Genomic DNA, 25,612 nt, shown 5'->3' with positions numbered 1-25,612 from the left:
GTCAACATTTTTCCATGTCAAAAAGCTTCAAGTGTGTACCCGGCATTGAAAAACGCGTTTACTTATGTTCGGAGGTTCAGATGGTTTTTTCGTTGGGGGGTCTAGATGGAAAATCGGGATTTTTTAAGTTTTTTAAAGTTGGTCGTTGTTGCATCCTTTTATTTTATCTTAAGGCAGAAAAAAGAATTTGTTTTTTCGGGAAGAGTTGGGATAAATATTTTGGACTGCAGTTGCGCTCTTCGGTAGTACAATAAGGTTTGGTGGATTTCTATTTTTCAAGTATGATACTTACCATAATAGATAAATTATGCTTACCATAATAGAATAAACAATGGTCTATTTTTTGGTTACATTAAAATAAGTAAATCTTATCAGACCCCACGTTGTGGGATTTCACAGGGGGTTGTTGTTGTTGTATTAAAATAATTAAATCTTGCCCATAATAAAGTTAATTTACAAGAAATTACCCAATATAAATGTAAACTCACAAAGTCTTACCCACAATAACAAAAAAATCACCTTGATAGGTAAGTTTTGTCATTATAGTCTCTGATAAGGTTTGACAACTTTTTACATGTACAAAGAGTAAAGTTCAATTACCTTAGACACATTTTGTACGATGAGAGCCATATTTCAAAAAATTTCTTTTCACGAGAAAACATTTTATGGTATTTGATTACTGGAAAGAGGAAAATATTGAATCCAAAGAGGAAAAAAAAATCACTTTTTCTCTTAGAAACGAAATTCCTTTCTCCTACAATAATTTTAACTTTTAATTACATTTTATTCGTCCCAATTAACACTCAGACATTATTACTCCCTCTGTCCCAAAAAGATTGTCCTCCTTTTCTTTTTAGTCTGTCCCAAAAAGATTGTCCCCTTTCTATATTTAGAAACAATTTAACTTTTTGAGATGATTTACGGCCATATAATTATCTAAGGCTTATTTTGGACCACATATTTCAAAAATCTTCCTTTATTTTTTAAACTTTGTGCCAAGTTAGAGGACAACCTTTTGGGACGGTGGGAGTATTATTATTATTATTAATTAATAAAATTCAAATCTATCAAAATATTATTTAATTTTCTATTATTATTAATCTCATATCTACTTTAAATTTTACCAAATAAATATTTCACTGACCAAATATTAAAGAATATTTTATAAAAAAAGAATTTGGTCGTTAAAAAAAATATTTAAGTTTTTAAGTATAACAAAAAAATAAAGGGGTGTGGCAGCAAGGCTAATGCCAGAATCAATCAAACACGCACCAATCACTTTCCAATTTTTGTCACTTTAGTACTCTCTCGATCCAATGCACATTTAGTACAATATTTTATTTAACAAATAGCCACATCAGACACCGAAACCTTAGCAGAACACACGATAAACTAGTGTCCACACGTGCAAAGTCCCACCCTTCGGTAGGTGAACTTTATCTTCAAAAAGTACTACTCTCAAAGCACAACTTACAACTCTTCAAAGCCACAAAATGTGAATCTTGATATTACCACCCCATCTATAACAGCATGACTTGTGTCATACCTGCATCTTTAAAAATCAAATCTTTAGCTACCCTTTTGGCTAAAACAATTAAAAATCATAAATTTGTTATCTTTATATAACATAATTTATTTACCCCTTAATTATTTTAATGTGTTCTTCTTTCTTGCAGTGTTGAGATTGAGAGTGAGGAAATTTAGGGAGATGGGGTTTGAGAGTATTAAGAAATTGAAGCCTTTGGTGCATTTATTGTTGCCACTATGTTTTCATTGGATAGCTGAAGAGATGACTGTTTCAGTTCTTGTTGATGTTACAACTAATGCTCTTTGTCCAGGCAAATCTACTTGTTCTGAAGCTATTTATATCAATGGTGTTCAACAAACAGTATGGAATCTTTCCCCTTTTATCCTTTTACTGTGTGCATAGTATGTTGCTAAATTAGCTAAAAGATACTTTTAACATGGTGTAATATTTGAGTGAAGCTCACTAGGTTTTTTCCAAAAGGGTCTTACCATTAAGAGTATCACTAGTCTTATATGTAGCTTCTTTTTCGTTTTAGCTACTAATGTGGGACGTTGCTCGCACACCCAACGTGTGATATTCTTCTTTTGTGGGTTGTTGTTTTCTATGGGGATTCTTGATAGGGTTGAGTTTAACAGCTTAAGCTAAGATGGTCACACAATTTAACATGGTATGGCGAGAGGTCCTTGGTTAAACCTCACTGCCACACGCAGAAAAAAAAAAAAAAAGAAAATTTTCACGTGTTTGACCTATGAAGAAGAATCGGACCCGTGAGGGGTGTGTTGAGACATGATATGATTAAGTAATTATGGTTAGCTCTACTCGACAATTTAAGCTTTTAGATGAGATGGTCACGTAATTTAACTTTTGCTTTCTATTTGAGTGCTTTGATTCTATTATTTGTGGTTCGAAATGGGACACTGATTGAAAATTTGCGAAGCAAGGAAAGCTTGACCCTGGACTGGACTGACTGAAGGAACTTGTTATGTAAAGGAAAGGCGCTTGTTTCTTTGGTGGATTTTTCGTCGAAGTAGATACTGATATTATTACTAGAAAGCTATAATGTTTCCTGTTGTGATGGTGGTAATGATCATGTTCGCATTGAATTATTCAGTCACATCTTTTTTGTGTCTGTGTTTAAATAGAAGAATATTATTGTGATTCTTGATTAAACTTGAGGTGCATGCAAGCTGGTCCCAACATCACCATTATCAAAAAGGGCAAGTAGACTTACTCCCTTCAAAAGTAAATTTGAATTTCTGTATTATCACAAAATCACTTGGAGGATTATAAACAACAACATACCCAGTGTAATCCCACAAGTGGGACTTGGAGGACTGTACCGCATGGAAAAAATTTAATGTCATGGTCATAGGAGATGTAAGAAAGCTTGGATATAAAATGTAATTTTGTCATCTGCAGATGCCATTGTTTTAAAGCTGTTGATCGATAAGTTTGTTGGACTATTTAATCTTATGATGTACATAGGGAGAATTTCCAATGTTAAGGAATGTTTTGGACATGCAGGTTGTTGGAATATTCAAGATGGTAGTCCTTCCTGTCCTAGGTCAGCTTGCAGATGAGTATGGGCGTAAACCGCTTCTTCTTCTCACTGTATCTACTACAATTATTCCTTTTGGTACGTAATGAATTTCTTTTATGTTATGCAGCAGTATCTAGAAATCATCTGTAAACATTTTGGTAATTTCTGTATCTTCTGAAGAGCGCTTCTCACTTGATGGTGTGGCAGGAAATTTTTCTATATCTTCTTTTCATTCTAATTGTTCTGTCTAGGGGATTAAGTGGAGTGGTAAATTTGACAAAGGAAAATTTCGGTCAGAGATGTTTCTAAACTACAGAGCTAATTGCTAATGTACTTATTAAACTTCAAGAGAACTAAACTTGATCATCAGGGCAAATTAGTCAACTATCCCATGTTCCGTAATTTACTGATCTTTTCCCAAATTAGGTGATTATGCTTATCGGGATACATCTAACATTAGCATTTTGACTCTCCTTTAAAGTGCATTTCTATAGATTTAGATTCACTGTTTTATGTATGGATTTCAGTTTTGCTGCTATGGCTAATTGGTTAATGCTCATTTTTCCCCGTCTCTTTTCTTTCTAATCTTCCAGGTTTACTCACCATCAATAAGTCAAAGGAATTTGTCTATGCTTATTATGTCTTGCGGACACTTTCTTATATCATAAGTCAAGGGAGCATTTTCTGTATCTCTGTTGCTTATGCGGTAGGACTTTCATCTGGTAGTTTTGCTGATAACATTAAACCTGCCTTAGTTTATCAAGAATCCAACTGCGGATTTTCTTTGGCATTTTTCAGGCAGATGTTGTTGAAGAGAGTAGTAGAGCTGCAGTTTTTAGTTGGATTACAGGCCTTTTTTCTGCATCCCATGTTATGGGGAATGTCCTTGCACGTTTTCTTCCTGAGGGCTACATTTTCCAGGCATGTTGATGACCAATTTTGTGAGCCATGTTTCTAACATTGTTACTTATCGTATCCATCCTAATGAACTTTCCTCCTTCAGGTTTCGATAGGTCTCTTGATCTTTGTTCCTGTTTATATGACACTGTTTCTAGCAGAAACCGTAACTCCAAGAACAGAGGTGAATCAAAGTTCGACATTACAGAGCAAAGTGTTGAAGGTTGTCCAGGAACGATTTAACTCGATGAGATATGCTGCAAATATTGTCACTAGCAGGTACTTTCGAGCACATGAATGATTCTGGTACTAGCTCATAGGGTTTATTTTGTATTATAATAGTTTCAGAATAACTTGCTTGTATTTTCTAAATGACATTTATTTATTGGCTTTTTCATTTTTGGCCCATCGGCCGAAATTAATTACGGGCGCTAGCCAAAATATACAAAACCTATACACTGATTATGTATATTTTATGTATATTTATGTAAATTTTGTGTATACAATACGTATATTATATGTGTATTTATACTTAATATACATAACCTATACATTTTCTGGCTATTATTTTTTTTGAGCGGTCCAAAAATGTAATTATCCCTTTATTGTTCTCCTCAGCCCAACACTGAAGTGCATTTCTCTGGTTTCTTTCTTCTACGAGTTGGGAATGTCCGGGATCAGCAGTGTTTTGCTGGTACGTCACCTGCTTCATTGAATCAAATAATGTTCCTGCCATAGTCGTACCATTCTTAGAATCACCAAAATTTGAGTACAGTGATGAATTCATGTTGCCTTATCAAGGAATTACAGTGTGAATTTCCACTTTATCTATATTGATTGGAGACTCATGTATGTTATTTTCAACTATGCAGTACTATCTGAAATCAGCCTTTGGCTTCAATAAGAATCAGTTCTCAGAAATTTTGATGATGGTGGGAGTAGGTTCCATAGTCTCACAGGTACTCAGACTCATGATGTGTGCAGGCCCCGTGTTCGGAGGGAACCCAATAAATATGTCTCTTTTTTGTATGAAATGTTTATAGCGAAGTTTAAGTGTTTGCCATATGCAGACATGTCCTTATATATATATAAGTAGATATATATTCTAAATAGTGAACCCTCAGGGGTTGGCCTGGTGGCAATTGACTTGAGCCTTGGGGTGCTCCCTTTCAAGGTCTCAAGTTCGAAACCCGCTGGGTGCAAACAATTTCTGAGGGCCATCGGTTCCAGATTACCCGTGGTGCACTTGCGGGAAACTCCTTATCACCCCGGGTTAGTCGGGGCTCAAAGAGACTCGGACACCCGGTGCTTAATCAAAAAAAAATAGTGGTGAAATTTTTATGTTGTGCTTACCTTGTACTTACATTTTTCCAGATTGTGGTGCTTCCTCTTATCAATCCTCTTTTTGGGGAGAAAGTGATACTATGCATGGCCTTGCTTTCATCGATAGCTTATGTAAGTTCCCTTGATCAATTTTTATACAAAGCAAGCACTTATTCCAAAGGATAAACAACCTCATGTTTCACTTTGTTTGGCAGGCAATGCTCTATGGACTAGCATGGGCACCTTGGGTATGTTACTAATTGTTTAAGACAGATCTCGTTTGAAAACAGAGTGTCGACTCTTAAAATGAGAGATTGGTGCTAATGAATACTCAATTGTTTCCTGAGGGTCATACACATAAAATGATAAAAAAGTCCTTTTTTCGTAGTAGAGTTTCTACCAGAAAATATATTACGATATATTTTTCCATACTTACCACATTCAGTTCTAGCTATTTCTGCACCTTCTAAAAGTGTAAAGTATCATATTTAACTGCCTTTGCTAATACAGGTTCCATATTTAAGTGCTTCTTTTGGGGTCATCTACGTCCTTGTTAAGCCCTCTGTGAGTGATTTCTCAAAACTTTTGTCCATGTTTCACATTACGCTGAAGAGCTTAATACTTGTTGATTTTCTTCTTGATAGTCGCTTATCTTTTTTTACTTTCTCGACAGACTTATGCTGTTATATCCAAAGGAGCACTTTCAGCAGATCAGGGAAAAGCACAGGGATTTGTTGCTGGCATTCAATCAGTCGCGAGTTTGTTATCTCCAATTGTAATGAGTCCATTGACCTGTAAGTGATCTTCCGTTCCTTAACGCAAGAATTCTAGAGTTATCTTAATCAGACCGTATTTAATCACCTACACAATGTTCTTTCAGCATGGTTTTTGTCCCGTGATGCACCTTTCAACTGCAAAGGATTTAGTATACTTTGTGCCTCTTTATGCATGGTAAGCTGTTTCCTTTATTTCCGCGACTTGTTCATATGTCACACCTGTTCATGTGAAAGCTTTAACTTGCACAAATTCTGTCAGGTGGTTTCACTGTGTTATGCTTGCACGCTAAAAGTAGAGGCACCGCGAAAGAGGACCTTAGACGAAAATGCAGAGAACATTGAAGCACCTCTTTTGACATGATACTTGAGACATCAGTAACCATTATACCAAAATTGTCTAAGCTATAGTCCCCCAAGGCTGCCCCTTTACAGCGACAGCCGACAAGTCCGGTCTACGGTTAAAAAATAATAATAGAAAAAGTCCGGTCTACGGGGTCTATAGAGTTGTAAATCTTTTGAAGCTAGGCTTTATCTAGATTAGAAGAGGTGTATTAATTATGTAATCTAATTTGTTCTTGGTTTTATTACTCTTCAATGTATCACTATATTTTTTGGTCTATAATAAAGATGTTGGTTGGTACTTTGTACTTTACATGGAAATGGGGTTAGGAATATATTGGTAAATTCAACAGTTTGCTTACAATACGAAGGATGAACTGCATGATGTCTGACTCTGTGAGTTAGAAGCGGGGTTTAAACTTGCTGCAAACAAAAACCTAATAGTTTAAGTACTAAAGGATAGATGAGTCCATTATAATAAACATAAAAAAACAAGGATGACCTGCTACTTAACCTTAGTATAATAAATTGGTCAGAGTAAGCAGCCAAAGCGCCCCCGCCCAACCCCCCCCCGCCCCACCTCACCAAACACAAAAACCATCACCCCAAACAAAAGAGATGAAACAGTTATTCTCTAGAGATGATCCAATTGGGAATCTTTTTTTATTTTTTATAAATGGTGTTTCTCATGTTTTGAAGGGAGTATCTTCAAGTTAAATTTTACATAAACTTGAAAGAGAATGGATTTTTACGGGGATAAGATCCAAAGAAGTTGAGTAGTATGAAGGGTTTAATTGCATGTGCACAATGGTTCAAAAAAAAAAAAAAAAAAAACTAGTAAAACATATCAGAGCAAACTTGTTCATTTTCAGGCTATAAAATAGTATTGTGACGTAAATACGGAAAGGTGGATTCATGCAATAGTTGAAACTACACCAAACATTTGTATTATAAGTGAAACCTCAAGGGAGGTTTTTAGAAATTTAGGTATTAATTCTATTCAAATTTAATAATTTAACTTAATACAATTCATTTAAAATCTTTTTCCCACAAGCACAACAACGGTCCAAACTCCGCGTTACTTTCAACAATTCTTTTCTCTATGAAAGAAAAATCAATTTCATGCTATTAAATACTAAAGAAACTGTCAGAAAGTCTTTTTTTCGTCATTGTTAATTATAATTTTCAGATCATAACGTATTCTGTAATATTAATTAGTTGATGGAGTACTAACCAATAATCTATGCATATGCTCTTCAGGCATAGATTCCATCGAAATGTGTAAAAAAGAAAATACTTTACTAGTAGTACAGACTACTAGTTTCGCTCCTTTTGAGTTTTTATTTTATTTTATTTTATACTAATCTCATTGTCTTCAAGTCTTGTCCATTTAATAATAATCTGTTCGAAAAACATGGTCCTACAAGCACCATTTCTCATCAATATATAGTCAATAGATTTTGGTTTGTTTCATTTTCTTGTTGGTCCTTTTCTCATTAAATTATAAGTGTATCATCATCGTTCTGTTTACTTTCTCCAAGCGACAATCTTGCTTTGTCACTATTTCTAGCCGCGCTTCGCGCGGTAATAAAAATATTAATAAATTCATATTTTTAATAGTTACATTTACTCTTCGATAAAAAGTAAAATATATAAAAGTTTATATTATCAGATATCTATAGGAACTCCAATTGGTGATGTCGGAGGTTGTATTCTTTGACCAATTGTTAGTAAATAGTATATATGTTCATTAGTCGTAACACTATCAGCAATGCTATGACATAAATATTTTCTCAAGGTTGATTATTCTCTTTCAAATACATGAACCTCAATTTTTTGAAGTTCATGTGTAATATCAACCACAAACCTATGAAATACACTTGTATGGAAGTAACATATGCCATGCTTTTCAAAACTCGTTAAACTCAATCATCAAATTTGTAGTCATTTGGTCTAACTTCATATATCTTGCAACACAAGTAGTAGTGTTATTGATCTAGTTCCAATATCATTTCTGAACCTTTATTAAGTTTATTTAATAACTACTTCTCATGCTTTCATTTAGCACATATATAGAGACCTAAACTTAATTGATTAATTTTCTTTTTAAGAATATCAAATATAGAAATAGTCAATACAAGTTTTAATCCCATTAGGTTAAAAAACAGAAGTACCGGCATAGCCGATAGGCGCGTAAAAGGAAGATTTCAAAAACATCAATAAAAATACATTTGTCAGAAAAAAAATTCCAACTGTCTGATAACAGAATTATAACCACAAGAACAAAATAATAGAGTTTTCGCCATTCCTTGCAAGAAATCATGGTAAATAAAAATTCAGAAACACACATACACACCCACTCACACTCAAAAAATCCGTATTTCTAGTTATGATGGCAGTTATAACAACAGCTATCAAACCAAAAGCCTAAGGAACATATGGAGATCCTTTTTCCAAAGTCATTTAGCAATTAAATACTTTGTAATTAAGAAAAACTATGCGGAAAATGAGAGATGAGGAAAATAAGAGAGGTAGATATTTTGTTTGTTAAATTGAAGCCAAGTGAAATGGATCAAAACTGCAGCATCAAAGAAATATATATTTAAAACTTAATAATAAATGGAAATAATCTAATAATCAGAAACATCACCCAATTTTGACAAACTCTTCCTTATGACATGCAATAATAGAAATGTAGAAGATAAGAATGTGAGAAGAATTTTCTGTGTATTGATGCTGTGTATTGTACCCGTATTTATACAACTTTCATGTACATAAATTAAATAACAAAAGAAATAGATATTTACACTTGTCCTCCAATTATTGCTTCTATGTCTAACAAAATAACTACTTAGATTCTAAAGGGTGCATTGCACATGATTTATTCCAGCTGCGTATTGTTGATCTGCGAAATTTGAGATTCACTCCAGCTGTCTCAAAATTAACGGACTGGAATGTGCCACATTTTTCCCTTTTATATATATCATCAGTCAACAAGTCAAAATCCCTAATTCCCTTTTTTTCAGACACAAACTTTATTTTCTCCGAACTTGCATCTAAGTACTTCAACTTCTTTTCTTCTTCATTTCTCTGTATATCAACTTCATATCCTTGTATATCTTCTGCATTTCTTTGTTTGATATTCCGATCATTGTATACACCAATATCCCCCCTCAAGTTGGAGGGGAGTGAAACAACACCCAACTTGTCAAGTGCAGATTTGTGTGAAACACCGGAAAGGGGTTTTGTGAAGAAATCTGATGGTTGCGAAGAAGAAGGAACAAAAGTAAGGGATATCAAACCAGCAAGAAATTGCTGCCTTACGAAGTGGCAATCCAGTTCCACGTGCTTAGTACGTTCGTGGAAAACTAGATTGCAAGCTATATGTAGGGCCGCCTGACTATCTGAGTGTAAAGGCACCGGTAATGGAGGTGGAACTGATAGATCTGAAAGTAGGCGAGTTAACCAGGCGATTTCTGCGGTTAAACGACGGATAGAACGATACTCCGCCTCTGCGGAGGAAAGAGATACTGAAACTTGCTTTTTTGATTTCCAAGAGACGGGGGAGCCACCTAAGTTGATAAAAAATCCGCTAATGGAACGATGTGAATCAGGGCAAGAAGCCCAGTCGGCATCACAAAAAGCTAGAAGAGAAAGAGATGGGTTAGAGTTCATGAGAAGACCTTGACCTGGAGTTTCTTTAAGATATCGAACAACACGAAAAGCAGCTAAAAGGTGTGCAAAGGTAGGATTTTGGAGAAATTGGCTTAGGATTAAAAATGAAAAAGAAAGATCTCGACGTGTGTAGGTTAAGTAATTAAGCTTGCCTACAAGACGACGGTAAGATGTTGGATCAACAAGCAAAGGACTAGAATCAGCTCGTAGTTTAATGGAAGGATCAAGAGGAGAAGAAACCTTTCCTATGTGAGAAGAGTCATATTCAGAAAGTAAGTCAATTGTGAATTTCCTTTGACTCATGATAATGCCTTGTGGTTCTTGTAGAATTACAATACCTAAGAAATAATGTAAATATCCTAAGTCTTTGATGCAAAACTCAGAGTGTAGGAAGGATTTGATGTCTGAAATATCTGTTGAATTGTTGCCTGTAATGAGTATGTCATCTACATAAACTGCTAACAAAGTGACATGATCCCCATTTTGTCTAAAAAATAATGAGTAATCATTTAGAGAAGAAGAAAAACCTTTGAAAGTAAGTGCCCCTGCAAGCCGAGCATACCATTGCCGAGAAGCTTGCTTCAAACCATAAAGAGATTTTCTCAATTTACAAACATGTTGAGGGCTCGGAGGGGTTAAACCAGTAGGAAACTTCATATAAACTTCTTCTTGCAAATCACCATGCAAGAAGGCATTATTGACATCCAATTGGAAAATACGCCAATTTTTCTTGACTGCTATGGGAATGAGGCATCTAATTGTAGTCATCTTCACTACAGGGGAGAAAGTTTCATTATAGTCGATGTCCTCTCTTTGAACATCTCCCCTGATGACAAGCCGAGCCTTTAGTCTTTCAATAGAACCATCAGACAAGTGTTTTATCTTATAAACTCACTTGCATGGTAAGGCCTTTTTTCCTAAAGGCAATAAGACAACATCCCATGTTTTGTTTTGTTGTAAAGCTTCTATTTCTTGGTTCATTGCCTCTGTCCAACCAGGGTGATTAGCAGCTTGGGAATAGCTACTAGGTTCTGAAATTTGAGATATAGATTGAAGAATGGATTGATTTTGTAAAGATAAAGCTGAGAAAGAAAAAGTAGAAGGGGAAACTGGTGTAGTGAAACAAGATTTAGTGACATCAGTGAGAATAACATTGTTACAAAAGTAGTCATTTAGATATTGAGGCCTTTGATGAACTCTTTCTGTCTTTCTTTGAGCAATAGTAGATGGTGTAATATTTTGAGAATGTGATTGTAGAATAGGATTGTTAGAATAGGACTGAGATGGTGATTGTAGAATAGGATTGTTGGAAGGACTGTTAGAATTTTGGCTATTTGGAGTTTGGTGAATAAGAGGGGAATGAACAGAAGAGTTGGTATGCTCAGTAGATAGAGGAGATGAAGGAGTGAAAGGGGAAGAATCAGAGATGTGCAAATTAGGAGAAGGATCAGTAGGTGTGTTTTGAATAATAGAAGGAAGTCTCACATTTGTGTTGTCATCTGTAGAAATAATTGGAATGTCATTAATAGTAGTAGATGGATATGAATTAGGAAAAACAGAATGTTGATCTTTGGAATGAGATTGAAAGGGGAAAATGTTTTCATAAAAATGTACATCCCTTGAAACAATGATCTTTCTACTTTCAAGTTCCAAACACTTAAAACCCTTTTGATTTTCTGGATATCCCAAGAACACACATGGTTTTGCTCTAGGTTCAAATTTACCTCTTCCATGAGCTAATGTAAGTCAAACATCCAAACACCTTCAATCTATCATAGTGTGGTCTGTCATTAAAAAGAATCTCATAAGGACTTTTCCCTTTCAAACCTTAGAAGGAAATATGTTTATAAGATTGTGTTGTAGTAAGTAAACATTCTCCCCAATATTGTATAGGCACTTTTGATTGAAAGAGTAAGGCCCTAGAAATCTCTAACAAATGTCTATGTTTCCTCTCCACAACACCATTCTGTTGTGGAGTATAAACACAAGAGTTTTGGTGAATTATACCTTTAAATGATAGGAAAGATGAAGTTTCAAAACTTTTTCCCAACTCAAGTGCATTGTCAGACCTGATGACTTTAACTTTGTAATTGAATTGCCTTTCCACCATTTTTAAGAAAATCTTGAGAACAAAAAAAGCATTAGCTTTAGTTGCCAACAAATAGGTCCAAGTTCCTCTGCTATAGTCATCAACAATGGTAAGAAAATACTTAAAACCATTAAGAGTAGGTTCTTTATAGGGTCCCCAAGTGTCAATATGAATAAGTTCAAAAATTCTGTTAGTTTTGATATGACTCAAAGGAAAGGACAACCTAGATTGTCTTGCCATGGGACAAAAATCACAAGCACATTTAGAAAGTGAAGGAAATTTAATAGAACTGATGTTTTTCATTGCATAAAAAGGCAAATGCCCTAATCTCTTGTGCCAGAGTATTACGTCAGAGTTTGATTTGACAGTAATAGAAAAAGAAAAAGGACTTGAAATAAACTGAGAACATTTCTCTGAAACTAAAACATTTTGATGATTCTTAAAGAAACTACTATGCCTAGTGCTATCAGGCTGAAGTAAGAAAAGCCCATCCTTAGCATCACTAAAAGCTTGAGCCCTCTTCATAAAAAGGGCCTGCAAAAGACATCCAATTGGAGTAAATAAAAGAGCAGTTTGAAACTGTTTGACAAATTTATCAACTGAGAGAAGATTGTATTTGAAGGAAGGCACATATAAAACATTTTCAAGAATTAGATCAACAAAAATAGACACACTACCTCTATGAGTAATATTGACCTGAGTAGAATTAGGGAGAATGATAAACATAGGAAAGGGTAAAGGAGTCAAAGATAGAAAATTAGTAGGATTGAAGCACATGTGCTCAGATGCCCCTGTATCTATGATCCAAGAACTAGAATTCATTTTAGCAACACAAGTAAAAGCTAGAGTATAGGTTATACCGGTGGATGCATGTGCAATTCCATTTGCACTAGCATCAGAGTGAGCAGTTGAAGTTGAAGGTTCTGCTATTTTCTTTCCTCTATATTACTGAACAGCTTGTGCATATTGCTCTGGGGTCAGAAAATTCCCCATGTTGCCTCTCACATTTGATACATGGTTATTCCCCTCTGGATTTTCAACTGCTGGAACAACATTACTTTTGATTGCTTGCTGAAATTCCCCTCTCACATTTGCTTATTGAAAATTCTTTGGTTTGTTGTTAGTAAACTTGAAATCTGGGGAAAACCCAATCAACCTATAGCATCCTGCCCTTGTATGATTGGTTTTCTTGCAATAAGTATAGAAAAGATTATTATTGTTAGGATTATAAGTCTTGTTTGGGATTCTTGCACCAGATCTGTTATTGTCCCATCCTCCTTGAATCTGTCCTTGATTCTTCTGATTTGTATACACCTGATTAGCAACAAAGTTTTGTTCATCAAGAGATTGTTGAACCCCAGATCTTTGTTTTCCCACCATAAAAGAAGATGAACTACTTGTTAAATGAGCAATAACATATGACTCTCTTTGATTTTCATCCTGTAAGAGAAGTGAGTAAGCATGATTGAGATTAGGCAGTGGTTCGATCATTAAAATGCTATTTCTGGCTGGTGCATAAACCTCAGCTAATCCCATGAGAAACTTGATAAGTCTCTCATCTTCCAGTGACTTATGGAGTTTTTCTTTTCCTCCACAAACACAGTCACAACTACACTTATTATCTGAATTTAGAGAATCCAACTCATCCCATAGCCTTTTCATTTTAGTGTAATAACCTGCAACATCAGAATTAGCTTGATCAAGGTTACTAAGTTCTTTTTGCAAGTGAAAGAGTTTGGCCCCATTAGATTGGCCAAACCTTTGTTCCAGATCTGTATATAAATCTTTTGCAGTTTTTGAATAGATTACACTGTCAGCTATGTCTTTTGACAGTGAATTGAGTAACCATGAAGTTACCATGTCATTACATCTGTTCCATGGTTGAAATTCTGATGAATCTGTTTCTGGCATCTTGCAGGTTCCATCAATAAATCCCAGTTTGTTCTTAGCTGATAAAGCTATAAGAATGGTCCTTCTCCAACCTTGAAAACCTCTGCCATCAAAGATAAAATTCACCAGGCTCATCCCTGGTGAATGCAAGAGTGAATGAAGAAAGGATGACTAGCATCAATTGGATTTCCATTTCCAGTCTGTGTTCCAGCTATGGTTTTAGTGGCTTCAACAGATATGGTGTTATCACCCATTATAACAGAAAAAGAGAGAAATGAAGATGAAAAGAAGAATCAGATAGAGATATTTTCAGAGCTCTGATACCATAATAGAAATGTAGAAGATAAGAATATGAGAAGAGTTTTCTGTGTATTGTACAACTTTCATGTACATAAATTAAATAACAACTGAAATAATTATTTACACTTGTCCTCCTATTATTGCTTCTATGTCTAACAAAATAACTACTTAGATTGTAAAGTGTGCATTGCACATGATTTATTCCGCGTGTATTTTGATTCCGGTCGACATCGTGTGTATTGTTGATACGTACGCAGATTCACTCATCAATCTCAAAATTAACGAATTTGGATTGTTCCACATTCCCCTTTTATGTATATCATCAGTCAACAAGTCAAAATCCCTAATTCCCTCTTTTTCAGACACAAACTTTGTTTTCTCCGAACTTGTATCTAAGTACTTCAACTTCTTTTCTTCTTCGTTTCTATGTATATCAACTTCATATCCTTATATATCTTCTGCATTTCTTTCTTTGATATTCCGATCATTGTATACACCAATATGCAAAAACGAATTATTAATCAAAATGATGTTGCAACGTAAGTACATATATCTAAATTAAACTGCCTGCAAATACGAAGCGAAATAGGCCAAAGTCATAGATGGACCCCTGAACTTGTCTTGATTTTCCATCTAGACCCCCCAACTGAAATGTTGACCATCTGAACCCCCGAACTTGATATCTTTGAACCCCTCGTACACACGCGTGAAGCTCACTTGCCGTGACATGGAAATATAGACTTTGTCTGTTACTTTTTTTTTTTTTTTAAAAAAATAAGCCATGTCAATAAAAACAATTAATTTTAACAAAAACTCTATTTTAAAATCTATTTAAATAATTAAAAAAAATTGAAAAACCCAACCCATCCTCTCCGATAGCCCACCTCGCCGCCGCCACTTCCGCCGCTTTCTTTTTTTAAATTTTTAATCATTAAAATTAATTTTAACAAAAATTCTATTTTAAAATCTATTTAAATAATTAAAAAAAATTGAAAAACCCAACCCATCCTCTCCGATAGCCCACCTCGCCACCGCCACTGCCGCCGCTGCCTCCTCCACCGCCGCCTCCGCTGCCGCTTTCTTTTTTTAAATTTTTAATCATTAAAAATATTTTAACAAAAACTCTATTTTAAAATCTATTTAAATAATTAAAAAAATTTGAAAAACCCAACCCATCCTCTCCGATAGCCCACCCACCGCCGCCGCCGCTTCAAAATCTATTTAAATAGCGTTTTTGTTAAAATTAATTTTTAATGATTAAAAATTTAAAAAAAGATACACCAATATGCAAAGAGGAGGCGAAGTGGGCTATTATTAATCAAAATGATGTAAAATAGAGTTTTTTGTTAAAATTAATTTTTAATGATTAAAATTTCAAAAAAGAAAAAAATTGGTCTCTCATATCTAAATTAACGGTTTATCTTATGTTTGGGGGTTCGATGGTCAACTCTCTCTCTCTCTCTCTCTCTCTCTCTCTCTCTCTCTCTCTCTCTCTCTCTCTCTCTCTCTCTCTCTCTCTCTCTCTCTCTCTCTCTCTCTCTCTCTCTCTCTCTCTCTCTCTCTCTCTCTCTCTCTCTCTCTCTCTCTCTGTGTGTGTGTGTGTGTGTGTGTGTGTGTGTGTGTGTGTGTGTGTGTGTGTGTGTGTGTTCGGTGAAAAAAATATAAACCTACCTTATCATGAATGAAAATAGCTACATACTAATCTTCACTTATTAGATTTAATCTATGTGAAGTTTTTTTACATTATCTACAATACCAGCAATAATCAAATTGAAATGAGAATGAAACCAAGAAAGGTATTAAAACAGGAAATAACACAATAATAAAATACGTACCTTCCAAAGTTGCCTCTTCGTTATTTTTAAGATGAGTATCCTCAAACCTGAAAATCAAATGTAGATATCCATGGACTCTATATGACAACTAAAACAAGCTCTTTCACATTTTGCATTGTTGCATGTTTGTAAATATGAAACATTTATAGCTCCTCTGACTTGTAAAGACTATAAATATTCTTTATCCTCCATAAATATGATTTATTATGAAAGGTTGTAATGGCCATAAATATGGATTATGAGGTTGTAACTGTAACAAACATTCATGAAACAATTTTCCATTAATTTGTGAATAATGTATTCAAATTATTGACCAAAGAAATGAGATAAGCCTCAAAAAGTTGACAAAAAGATAAATATTATTGTTGGTCAAAAAGAGGTACCAGATCACCGACTTTATGATTAAACTAGAAAATTTGTCCCCGCTTCGCGCGGTTATTAAATAAAATTTTGAAAAAACTTAACCCAAAATCAATATTTATTCTTCGATCAATGTTATATTCTCTAATCGTGTGATTCTTTTTGTCAAGAGTTCTTGTGTTGTTCGAATCTCCTAGCTACTTTCATGTTCTTTTTCTTTGTCATTATCCTTTTTTTTGTAGATGTGTTCTTTTTGTTTATTCTCGTGATATTAAGATGAATGAATGAAAATATATTGAAGTTCGACATTTTCAATTAAACAATATCTCTTCATATAAGAATGTCAAACTTTTATATAACTCATCCAACAAAATTTTATAATATTGAAATATTAAATTCTAAAAGACAATTTAGTTTACTAACTCACACTTTATACATCTATCATTAAAATTACTCTTCTTTCCTTATCTTGCAATGCATAACTTCATCTACATAAATTTTGATCTAATATAATCTCAATATAATATATAAATCTTTCTTTGCTCATGGGGGATAATATCATATAATTTTGGCAAAGAAATGTTGCTATTTTCAAGCGTTTAAATCAAATAAATGAGAATTTCAAAATTCACATGAAGTTATTTAAATGAAATAAGGTAATTAATTATCGATGCATAGAAAAAAGTCATCTATCTATGCAATTATTGTTGAGGTTAGCAAGACTTATTTGAAATGTCAACGGTACATTTAAGGTTGAACATATCACAAACATTTTTAAAATATTTACGGGTAGTTCCAAAATTTAATAGTTAAAAGAAACTTTTGAAAATATTCATACAAAAAGAAAGCTAAATCTAGAGGAAAAATAAATATTTGAAGAAACTTAGAAGGCTTACTCCATAAAGAAGATAATATATGCAATCAAATATTTTCAAACAAAGTTCCTGACAAATCTTTAAAGACCCACCAATGCTTTCAACGTAACTCTATATAGTACATTTCTCAAAAAAATTGTCAATCCCGTTTTCAATCATCCAACATACGTAGTAAGTATATAAAGCATCCTAAATTAAAAAGAACATCTCAATTATCCACACCAAAACAAATGCATGTATTTATAAAACAGTGAGGGAAGTTGAATAAGATAATATGAAGATGGTGAAAACATAAACTCTTGAGGATCAAATTTAACCGATAACTTATTTTTGCTTTGATTTCGTAATTAAATTGTTTATATACATTATATATATATTATAGGGGAAAGGCTTAATGATTCTTTTCTTTTTTCGGTGCTTTTAGACGTTGATTCCTACAAATTCTTTGTAAACAACAATGATCATACTACATCTTGGTGCCAAAAAGAAACAATTGTTACGTTAATAAATCAGCAAAAAAATTTCATAATTGTCTGCTATCAGTTTCTTTAGGAATAATTAAGAAAAAGTAATGTGTAATTGATGTAGCATGTAATAAATGAATGAATAGGACAAAGAGAATTGAAAGAATGATGGGAAAAAGTCACCAGGGTATAGAGCGTGTGTATGGAATTTAATGTTAAATAATGAATGACATAAAGAAGGTGGATTTAAATTATTTTTTTCCAGATTTTTTGGACATCAAATAAGGTAAAAAATGAGAAAAAAGATAAATAGACTATGGTGAGAGGATAGAGGTTACTATATTAAGATTGTTTAAGACTTTATATTATATATAGATTACCCAATCTTGATATTTTCGAAAATGAGACGTGAGGTTAAAACAAATTGAACAACCAGAAAAGAGACAAAGAAAATTACCTTGTAGTGTGAAGGAATATATGTGCAAAGAAAATATAAATATCATTGCTCCGAAAATTTAATGTAAAGGTAAATGCAAGAGCAATTACTCCTATCTTTTATTGGAATGTTACCAAATAATCCCTAGTCTTACTATATGGGGAATTATAGAGAGGGGAAGATGAAGAAACATAGACATTCAATATGCACTAACTATGATGTTTAATTAGATAATTAAACCTTAACATTGAGGTCATGTTATTACTGCTACATGGGCTGATTTTTATATTTATTTTTAATTTAATAGTTACTTTTGAGATTAAGAATATGTACATAACATTACATAGAGAGAAATAAATCACTCATTGATTTAGGAGCATACATAACACATAAATGACTTTTGAACTTTTTAATATAGAACGTAAATAAAAGAAAAATATGAAAAAGCCAAAAAAAGGAGAGAAAAAGATAAATGCTCCTTTGTCCCAAAAAGAGGCAACACTTTCTGCGTAATTTTATATTATATATATTTATTAATTACCTCTTGATTCCATTTGTATGAAGCAAGGGGAATAACCTAGGAGAACCCAATCCTTATTTCGATATGTCATCCCAATTTTTGTGCTTCACATCCAGGCCCTTAAACATGTTTAAAACATGTATTTTAAATCACACTACAAAAAAAGTATCCTAAAAGGCGTAATAATTTGACATGATTTAGTCAATTGACTTACATATAAAAAACTAATATAAAAGAAAGTATAAAAACTATTGAGAGGATAATCTTTTACAAACAAGACTGTTTAATGACTAAATATTGGGTGTTATTGCGTTCTTGTGTGAGAATAGAAGTCCAAAATTTTTCTTCAAAAAAAGAATTGGTTAAATATGGAAAAAAAATATTTTTCTTTTGAAAAAAATAAAATCAATTAAGTTAAACTCTTGCCCTTCCGGCAGAAAAGGTAAAATCTAGGCAGACCTAAAACCAAAATAACACTGTATGATTTTTTTTTTAAATAAAAAATACTACGATATACTCCCTTTGTCCCAAAAAGATTGACACTTTTCGCTTTTCGAGAGTCAAACTTTTTAATTTTGATCGTGTGATTTAACTTAGAATCTTTTATTTTTTTTGAAATAAAATTTACATATTTGAAAACTACGTAAAACGTATAAGTCACCATAATTAATAATTTAAAATATTTAAAAGACGTATGAAAAAATTACAGTCAAAGAATAATTCGTTCTCTCGAAAACAGTCTTTTTGGGATGGAGGGAGTATTTAACTTTCATAAAAAAAAAAAAAAAAAAAAAAAACTTTCATACTATAAGAAGTCTAGTGGAGTATTATTTTATTCAACCGCATGGAATATACTACTTACCTACCAAAAGTGGATTGCAGGGGCAAGCTACATGCCGTCTTCTACTTCTCTAACTTCATGTATTTGTTCCAGTTAACATGTATAAGAGCAAGCAAGCTTGGCTAAAAAATCAAGAAAAATGGAGGGGAATGTGTGTATAAGCAGAGAGCAGTTGAAACTACTTTTGCACTTACTAGTACCACTATGTATTTATTGGACTGCTGAAGAGATGTCTGTTCCTGTTATTGCTGATATCTCCACTAATGCTCTTTGTCCTGGAAAATCCACTTGCTCTGAAGCTATTTACATCAATGGTCTTCAGCAAATGGTATTTATTCTGTTTTCCTCTTTGTTGATGTTGATTTGATTGCTAATAGGGAGGACACACTTTTTGGTATTTATTCTCTTTTCCTCCATGTTGATTTTCTTTGTGGTTGTTATTGCCTTTTTTGCAGTTGTTAGTGTTCTATCATGCTTTTATAGTTAGTTAGTTGCCATGATTTATTCGTTTTCATTATATCCTTTTTCATATGCGCTTTGAACTGCTTGTCTTTATGCCAAGGGTCTACCGGAAATAGCCTCTGTACTACCTCCCAAGGTAGGGGTAAGGGATTTCACTGGGTACGTTGTTGCATATTCTCTATGTCGATTTGATCTCTATTAGAGGACACACTTTTTCTTATAACAGTAGTATCCGAGCTAGCTTGTACTGTACCTCAATTAACTGCTACCTCCCACCAGCACAACAGGATAGGACACACTTTTATTTCTTCAATTATCTAGAAGAACGTGCAAGTTCTTCTAGATAATGGTGGTTGTAAGAATTGAACCTAGGATCTCTCCCTTCTCTTATAACATGTTTGATTATGTGATTATATCATCTAAAAGCAGCTTAAACTATTATACATGACACATTTTACTTAATTATATGTTCAACTTTCTCATTTGTCTCTTTGGTTAGTTCATGAGTAGGTTTGATGTGTTTGTGTATTATCTTAACAGAGGGAAGATAGTTGATAGTTTTATCAGATAATGGAATTTAGGTTTTCACTGACATGTTTTAATATTTGAGTTGGATTGGAGTGACTTGCAATATTGAGAATTTGGTGCGAAAAGAAGGCTAGTAGCGGCATTTATTTGTGTTGGCACTCTGACTTCTGATGTAAAGAGGGTATAGTTTAAAACTCTTATTACAATGAAATATGTAACTTTCTCTATTTGCAGAGGCAGATCCAAGATTTAAATTTGAAAAATTCGACCTTTATGCTATCACCACTGAACCCATTACACTTTTAATTTGGAACCACGAGTTCACAAACTAATATTTATTAAAATTTTAGTGATTTTTCTCACACACGCGTATATATCGCTGCAATTGTAGGTGGTTGGAATTTGCAAAATGGTTGTCATTCCGGTTCTTGGTCAACTTGCTGATGAGTATGGGCGTAAACCTTTACTCCTTTTAATCGTATCTACCGCTATTTTTCCCAGTGGTATGCTCTTTCTTCTTAACTTTTACATTGAGAAGCTTGTAGGAACCCAAAAGGTAGAAAGAATTGCATGTCGTCATATTCTTTTACATTAATTTTCATGATGATTTCCTGAGCTATTATGTAGCATTAGTAGTTTAATTGGTTTCTACTAGCAGGATGAGAAGTCCTAGGTGTGAGAGTTTTAATAAATATAGCTGTATGAGGAGCTGATTTAAACCTAACTGAAGTAAATATAGGGTATTCATTCAAAAAACTAGCTGTACAAGGAGCGGATTTTTATGGACAAATTTTTTGCCTTAGGCAATAAGATATCACTTAATCTTCTTTATTTTTTATACCTAGCCAAAAAAAAGACAACATTTGAATTTCGATAACCTATCCATTTGATGTCTAAATTGGGAAACGCAAGAAAAGTACAACCCTACTGTGAATCTTTTTATTACATTTTCTTTAAAATGTTTCCTTGACGTTATTTATTATCTTTTCTTCGTTTCAGCTATATTGGCTATAGATGATTCAAAAGGATTTGTCTATGCTTATTATGTGCTGCGGATAATTTCTCATATCATGAGTCAAGGAAGTATTTTCTGCATTTCTGCTGCTTATGCAGTAAGATTTCTATCTTAAATCCTGTCTCTAATGCGGTCTGAAGTATTTATAAAAAACACATATTTATTTGTATGCAGGCAGATATTCTTGATGGTAGTAGCAGGGCTGCAGCTTTCGGGTGGATGCACGGAATTTTATCTTTATCTCATGTTTTGGGGAACCTTCTTGCCCGTTTACTTCCTGGAACCTACATATTCGAGGCATGTCTGTTTGATTTCACTTTCTTATTTTTCTCTGCAGTTGCTTTGATTTTTTTCATATTGAAGTGTCATATTTCAGGTTTCGGTGGCACTCTTGATCATTGCTCCGATGTACATGATATTTTTTCTTACCGAGACAGTTAAGCCAACTCCAAACCTTAACCAACATTCACGTTGGTCAAGCAAGGTGTACAAAATTATTCAGGATCGACATAGCTCAATGAGATACGCATTACACGTGGTAACAAGCAGGTCTTATAGTTGTTTTATTTGAGGTTTTTGATCTTATCATTAGTTTTGATTCTACTTTTCTTTTCTTTTTTCATATGGAGACGTTGGTTCCGAAAAGTAAGTGTCTTCGTCCATATTCCTAAAAGATTCATTTGATTTCCTCTGCAGTTCAACTCTCAAGTGCATTTGTCTTGTTTCGTTCTTCTATGACATGGGAATGTCTGGTATCAGCAGTGTGTTAATGGTAAAGTCTTCGCTACCTGATAAAGCTATATTTGTTTTCCTTTTAAGAAAAGTTTAACGACTTGAAACAAAACGAGCTTGCAGCCTTACCTTATGATATCCTTGGTGTGCCTATCTTGTTGACAAAAATGGGATTGAGATTCTTGGATCAAGATGCTGCGATTGCTTCTTCAGTCTTTTTTTTTTTTTTTGGGTACTTCCTTGCAAAGGAAACTGCTGAAAAACTATACTAATTACTCCACACTTCTAACTCAATTTAAGGTGTCAATTATTCAAATTTACCTGGGAAAAAAACTTGAAATTAACCTGTTATTGTACCACCTTTTTCCTCCACTTCCTTAAAATTCCTTAGTTCTAGAAGCAAATATTTTTGCGCCACGCATCATGCTTTTTGTAGACCAGCTTTTTCATATTAAAGAATGTGGCTTTCTCAATTAAACTAGCTTCCTCTGGCCTTGCAAATATTTTTGAGCCACGCATCATGCTTTTTGTAGACCAGCTTTTTCGTATGAAAGAATGTGGCTTTCTCAATTAAACTAGCTCCCTCTGGCCTTCCAAAATTGTGTTTACTTCTAAAAATGCACTTGCTTATAAGTCTGAATATTTAGATGTTTCCATAGGGCAATTAAGAACTCATTGAAGTATCTTCCTGATCTTACAGTACTATCTGAAGTCAGCTTTTGATTTCAACAAGAACCAATTCTCAGAAATTCTAGTGATGGTGGGAGTAGGTTCAATAATCACTCAGGTATCCTGCATAAAATTTCTATAGCTGCTTTCTGTCTTAAAAACACTTCTCTTTGCAAATTTAGCTGTTATATCTCGACCTGCATAAAGTTGGTCTGAAGTGGACCTTGAGAATAAGATTATCAATTTGTAAAAAGATAAAACAAATTAGTAGGCATTAACTTTCAATAAAAGGCACATATGCTAGTTGACTTTATTCATTTTCTTGCATTTTTCAAGATGCTGGTTTTTCCTATTGTCAACCCATTAGTTGGAGAAAGAGTGGTACTCAGAATAGCCTTGCTAGCATCAATCACATATGTAAGTTGAATTTACCGACTCATTTTATTCCTTGTGCAAGGCCTATTCTCACTTAACTGCTTGCTAAAAGCATCTATCTTATGTGCTTTATATGAACAGGCATTGCTCTACGGCTTGGCATGGGCATCGTGGGTATGTAAGCTTGAATCTATACAAGTCCACATATCAAAACCACACATAGAACTTTTATATATGGAAATGTGAAGTATAGTCACTAAAATGTCGAATATGCCATCAGGACATATCACCTGCTTTATTCTGATTGCTGTCCTTAAAATTTCTTTATCCCTGGCAAAGTATATCCCACACGTAGTGCGTATTGGAAAATCAACGGAAGCATTAATTTGATAACATTATTTAATTTAGAGTAGCTAAATTCAAGACTGTTTTACTATTGGATTAGAGTATACGAGATAAAAAAACGTTGAGGGATCTTTATTTTGTCATGTGGATCGGACAGCTATCTTCTTCCATTACCGCAATGGGATTATGCATTTACTCGTCTAATAGCTTTTTCTGCTAAAGCTTGTCAGGTGATATAATTTTAACTTTGCAGTCGTTCTTGTCACCCCTGTTCATCTAGTTGTTTCCTAGTATGGTGCCCGTAATTCAGTGAAGTTTCTTTCTGATACAGGTGCCTTACTTTGGTGCTTTATTTCGGATGGTTTATATCCTTGAGCGCCCTTCTGTGAGTATTACATAAAAAATGTGTTGTCTCTGCCACAAAAATTTTGAAGCGTCGTCCAATGGAGTTTTGTTAGTAATCTTGCCTTTTTCTGATTACTTTTTTATGACAGACTAATGCGATTGTATCTAAAGCATCAAGCCCAAACGATCAGGTTGGTGGACAATAAGCTTTACTTCCAGTAATAAAGTGCAACTGTCGGTCTAATATCTCTGGTACACAGTACACAGAAACTGAAACAAATTGTCTATCCTGTGGAGAGTGAACTAAGAAAAGTCTAATGAGTATACACGCAGAAACTTAAACAAAATATGTCACTTCCTTTAATTATACACATCAGCCTCAATTGAAACGAGCCAAAGGTTTTACAGCTTATTGAGGCTGATGTATATAATTAAAGGAGGTGACATATTTAATGGTTGACTTATTTACGTAATAGATGCTTGAGAACAAGCGCAAAAGCTTTTCCAAGATTTGAGCCGAAAGTGTCTAACATAAACACTGTATCATGTATTCAGATGCTCAACCAGAACAAGTTGTAGTTCAAGTGTCTAAATGAAATTTACTGACAAGTTTAAGAGATTATAGATATATTCCGCCTTTCTCTTTACTAATTGCCTTTGTTGTGCTTAAACTTCAGTCAGCTGCTGTTCTTTATGTGACAGGGAAAAACTCAAGGACTAGTTGCTGGAGCGGAAGCGATTGGAAGTTTTTTAGCCCCTCTTGTAATGAGTCCGTTGACCTGTGAGTAAAGCTGCGCCCCTCCTTTCTTGTTGAAGATCATGTTTGAGCTAGAGTTTATTCTTCAAATCAATCTTGTTTTACTTGGAATTGTTGCAGCTTGGTTCTTGTCTAGCAATGCACCTTTCAACTGCAAAGGCTTCAGCTTGATTTGTGCTGCTTTTGCTTTGGTAAGCTTTTCACACGCGGTTTAACCATGTTAGACACAGGCATATTTAGGGATAACCCATTGCTTTGAAACTCGATGTGTTAGGCGATGGCATTTTATTTTGCTTGGATACTACCAGAAGCACCATCAGTCCAAGACGAAAATGCAGAAAGAGTGCCACTTCTAGCATAAAAAATGTGAGAGCTAACGTACGGATGGTATGCGGGGCAGATGTAGGTTCAGACAAGGGGGAAATATGGCAAAACCAGCATTTTTTAGTTAGATATGAACTGTTGAATTCTCTTGACATAAGGAAAGATTCTAGTTGAGTGACAAATGAGAAATTGCAAGGTCGCATGTTCAGATTATAGGTGTGAGTGTGTGACATCCAAGCTAGTTTTTATTTTTTATTTTTTATATGAGGGTATGTACAGAATTAATATTGTAAATGTTCTGTACCTTGTGTAATTGTGTTGAGACTGTTTGGATTGAAAGGAAAGAGAAGGTGACGAAAACTTTCAAGACTT

The 25,612-nt window shown here is 34.0% G+C and overlaps 2 protein-coding genes across 4 annotated transcripts; both read left to right on the top strand.

The window, feature by feature from the left end:
* Nucleotides 1-1,409: 1,409 nt before the first annotated feature.
* LOC132059196 (uncharacterized) lies at nt 1,410-6,716 on the top strand. Its single transcript, XM_059451741.1, has 13 exons — nt 1,410-1,888; nt 3,053-3,164; nt 3,662-3,774; nt 3,867-3,989; nt 4,072-4,244; nt 4,584-4,659; nt 4,838-4,924; nt 5,340-5,420; nt 5,504-5,536; nt 5,799-5,852; nt 5,962-6,082; nt 6,169-6,239; nt 6,324-6,716. Exons 1-13 carry the CDS (start codon nt 1,709-1,711, stop codon nt 6,423-6,425), a joined length of 1,326 nt encoding a protein of 441 aa, XP_059307724.1. The 5' UTR covers nt 1,410-1,708; the 3' UTR covers nt 6,426-6,716.
* A 13,074-nt stretch (nt 6,717-19,790) lies between these two features.
* Nucleotides 19,791-25,612, top strand: LOC132059194 (uncharacterized). Of its 3 annotated transcripts, none has more exons than XM_059451739.1 (14): nt 19,791-20,016; nt 21,070-21,181; nt 21,678-21,790; nt 21,868-21,990; nt 22,070-22,242; nt 22,390-22,465; nt 23,126-23,212; nt 23,431-23,511; nt 23,611-23,643; nt 24,146-24,199; nt 24,309-24,350; nt 24,862-24,940; nt 25,053-25,107; nt 25,191-25,612. In XM_059451739.1, exons 1-13 carry the CDS (start codon nt 19,828-19,830, stop codon nt 25,085-25,087), a joined length of 1,197 nt encoding a protein of 398 aa, XP_059307722.1. In that variant the 5' UTR covers nt 19,791-19,827; the 3' UTR covers nt 25,088-25,107; nt 25,191-25,612. The 3 variants fall into 3 exon arrangements, with proteins under 3 accessions (XP_059307722.1, XP_059307721.1, XP_059307723.1); XM_059451738.1 differs by having other exon boundaries at nt 25,037-25,107; XM_059451740.1 differs by lacking the exons at nt 25,053-25,107; nt 25,191-25,612 and having other exon boundaries at nt 24,309-24,411; nt 24,862-24,935.

This window comes from Lycium ferocissimum, chromosome 6 (genome assembly GCF_029784015.1).
Source record: "Lycium ferocissimum isolate CSIRO_LF1 chromosome 6, AGI_CSIRO_Lferr_CH_V1, whole genome shotgun sequence".
Lineage (NCBI taxonomy): Eukaryota > Viridiplantae > Streptophyta > Magnoliopsida > Solanales > Solanaceae > Lycium > Lycium ferocissimum.
The sequence above is the reverse complement of the archived record's forward strand: the minus strand, read 5'-3'. Positions and strand labels throughout refer to the sequence as shown.

Excerpts from the sequence above, each read along its gene's own strand:
- LOC132059194 (XM_059451738.1), top strand. The coding sequence starts at position 19,828 with ATGGAGGGGAATGTGTGTATAAGCAGAGAGCAGTTGAAACTACTTTTG. Across the intron at positions 23,213-23,430 it reads TAGGTTCAATAATCACTCAG|ATGCTGGTTTTTCCTATTGT; the intron begins GTATCCTGCATA and ends GCATTTTTCAAG. Across the intron at positions 24,200-24,308 it reads ATATCCTTGAGCGCCCTTCT|ACTAATGCGATTGTATCTAA; the intron begins GTGAGTATTACA and ends TTTTTATGACAG.
- LOC132059196 (XM_059451741.1), top strand. The coding sequence starts at position 1,709 with ATGGGGTTTGAGAGTATTAAGAAATTGAAGCCTTTGGTGCATTTATTG. Across the intron at positions 4,925-5,339 it reads TAGGTTCCATAGTCTCACAG|ATTGTGGTGCTTCCTCTTAT; the intron begins GTACTCAGACTC and ends ACATTTTTCCAG. Across the intron at positions 6,083-6,168 it reads TGTAATGAGTCCATTGACCT|CATGGTTTTTGTCCCGTGAT; the intron begins GTAAGTGATCTT and ends ATGTTCTTTCAG.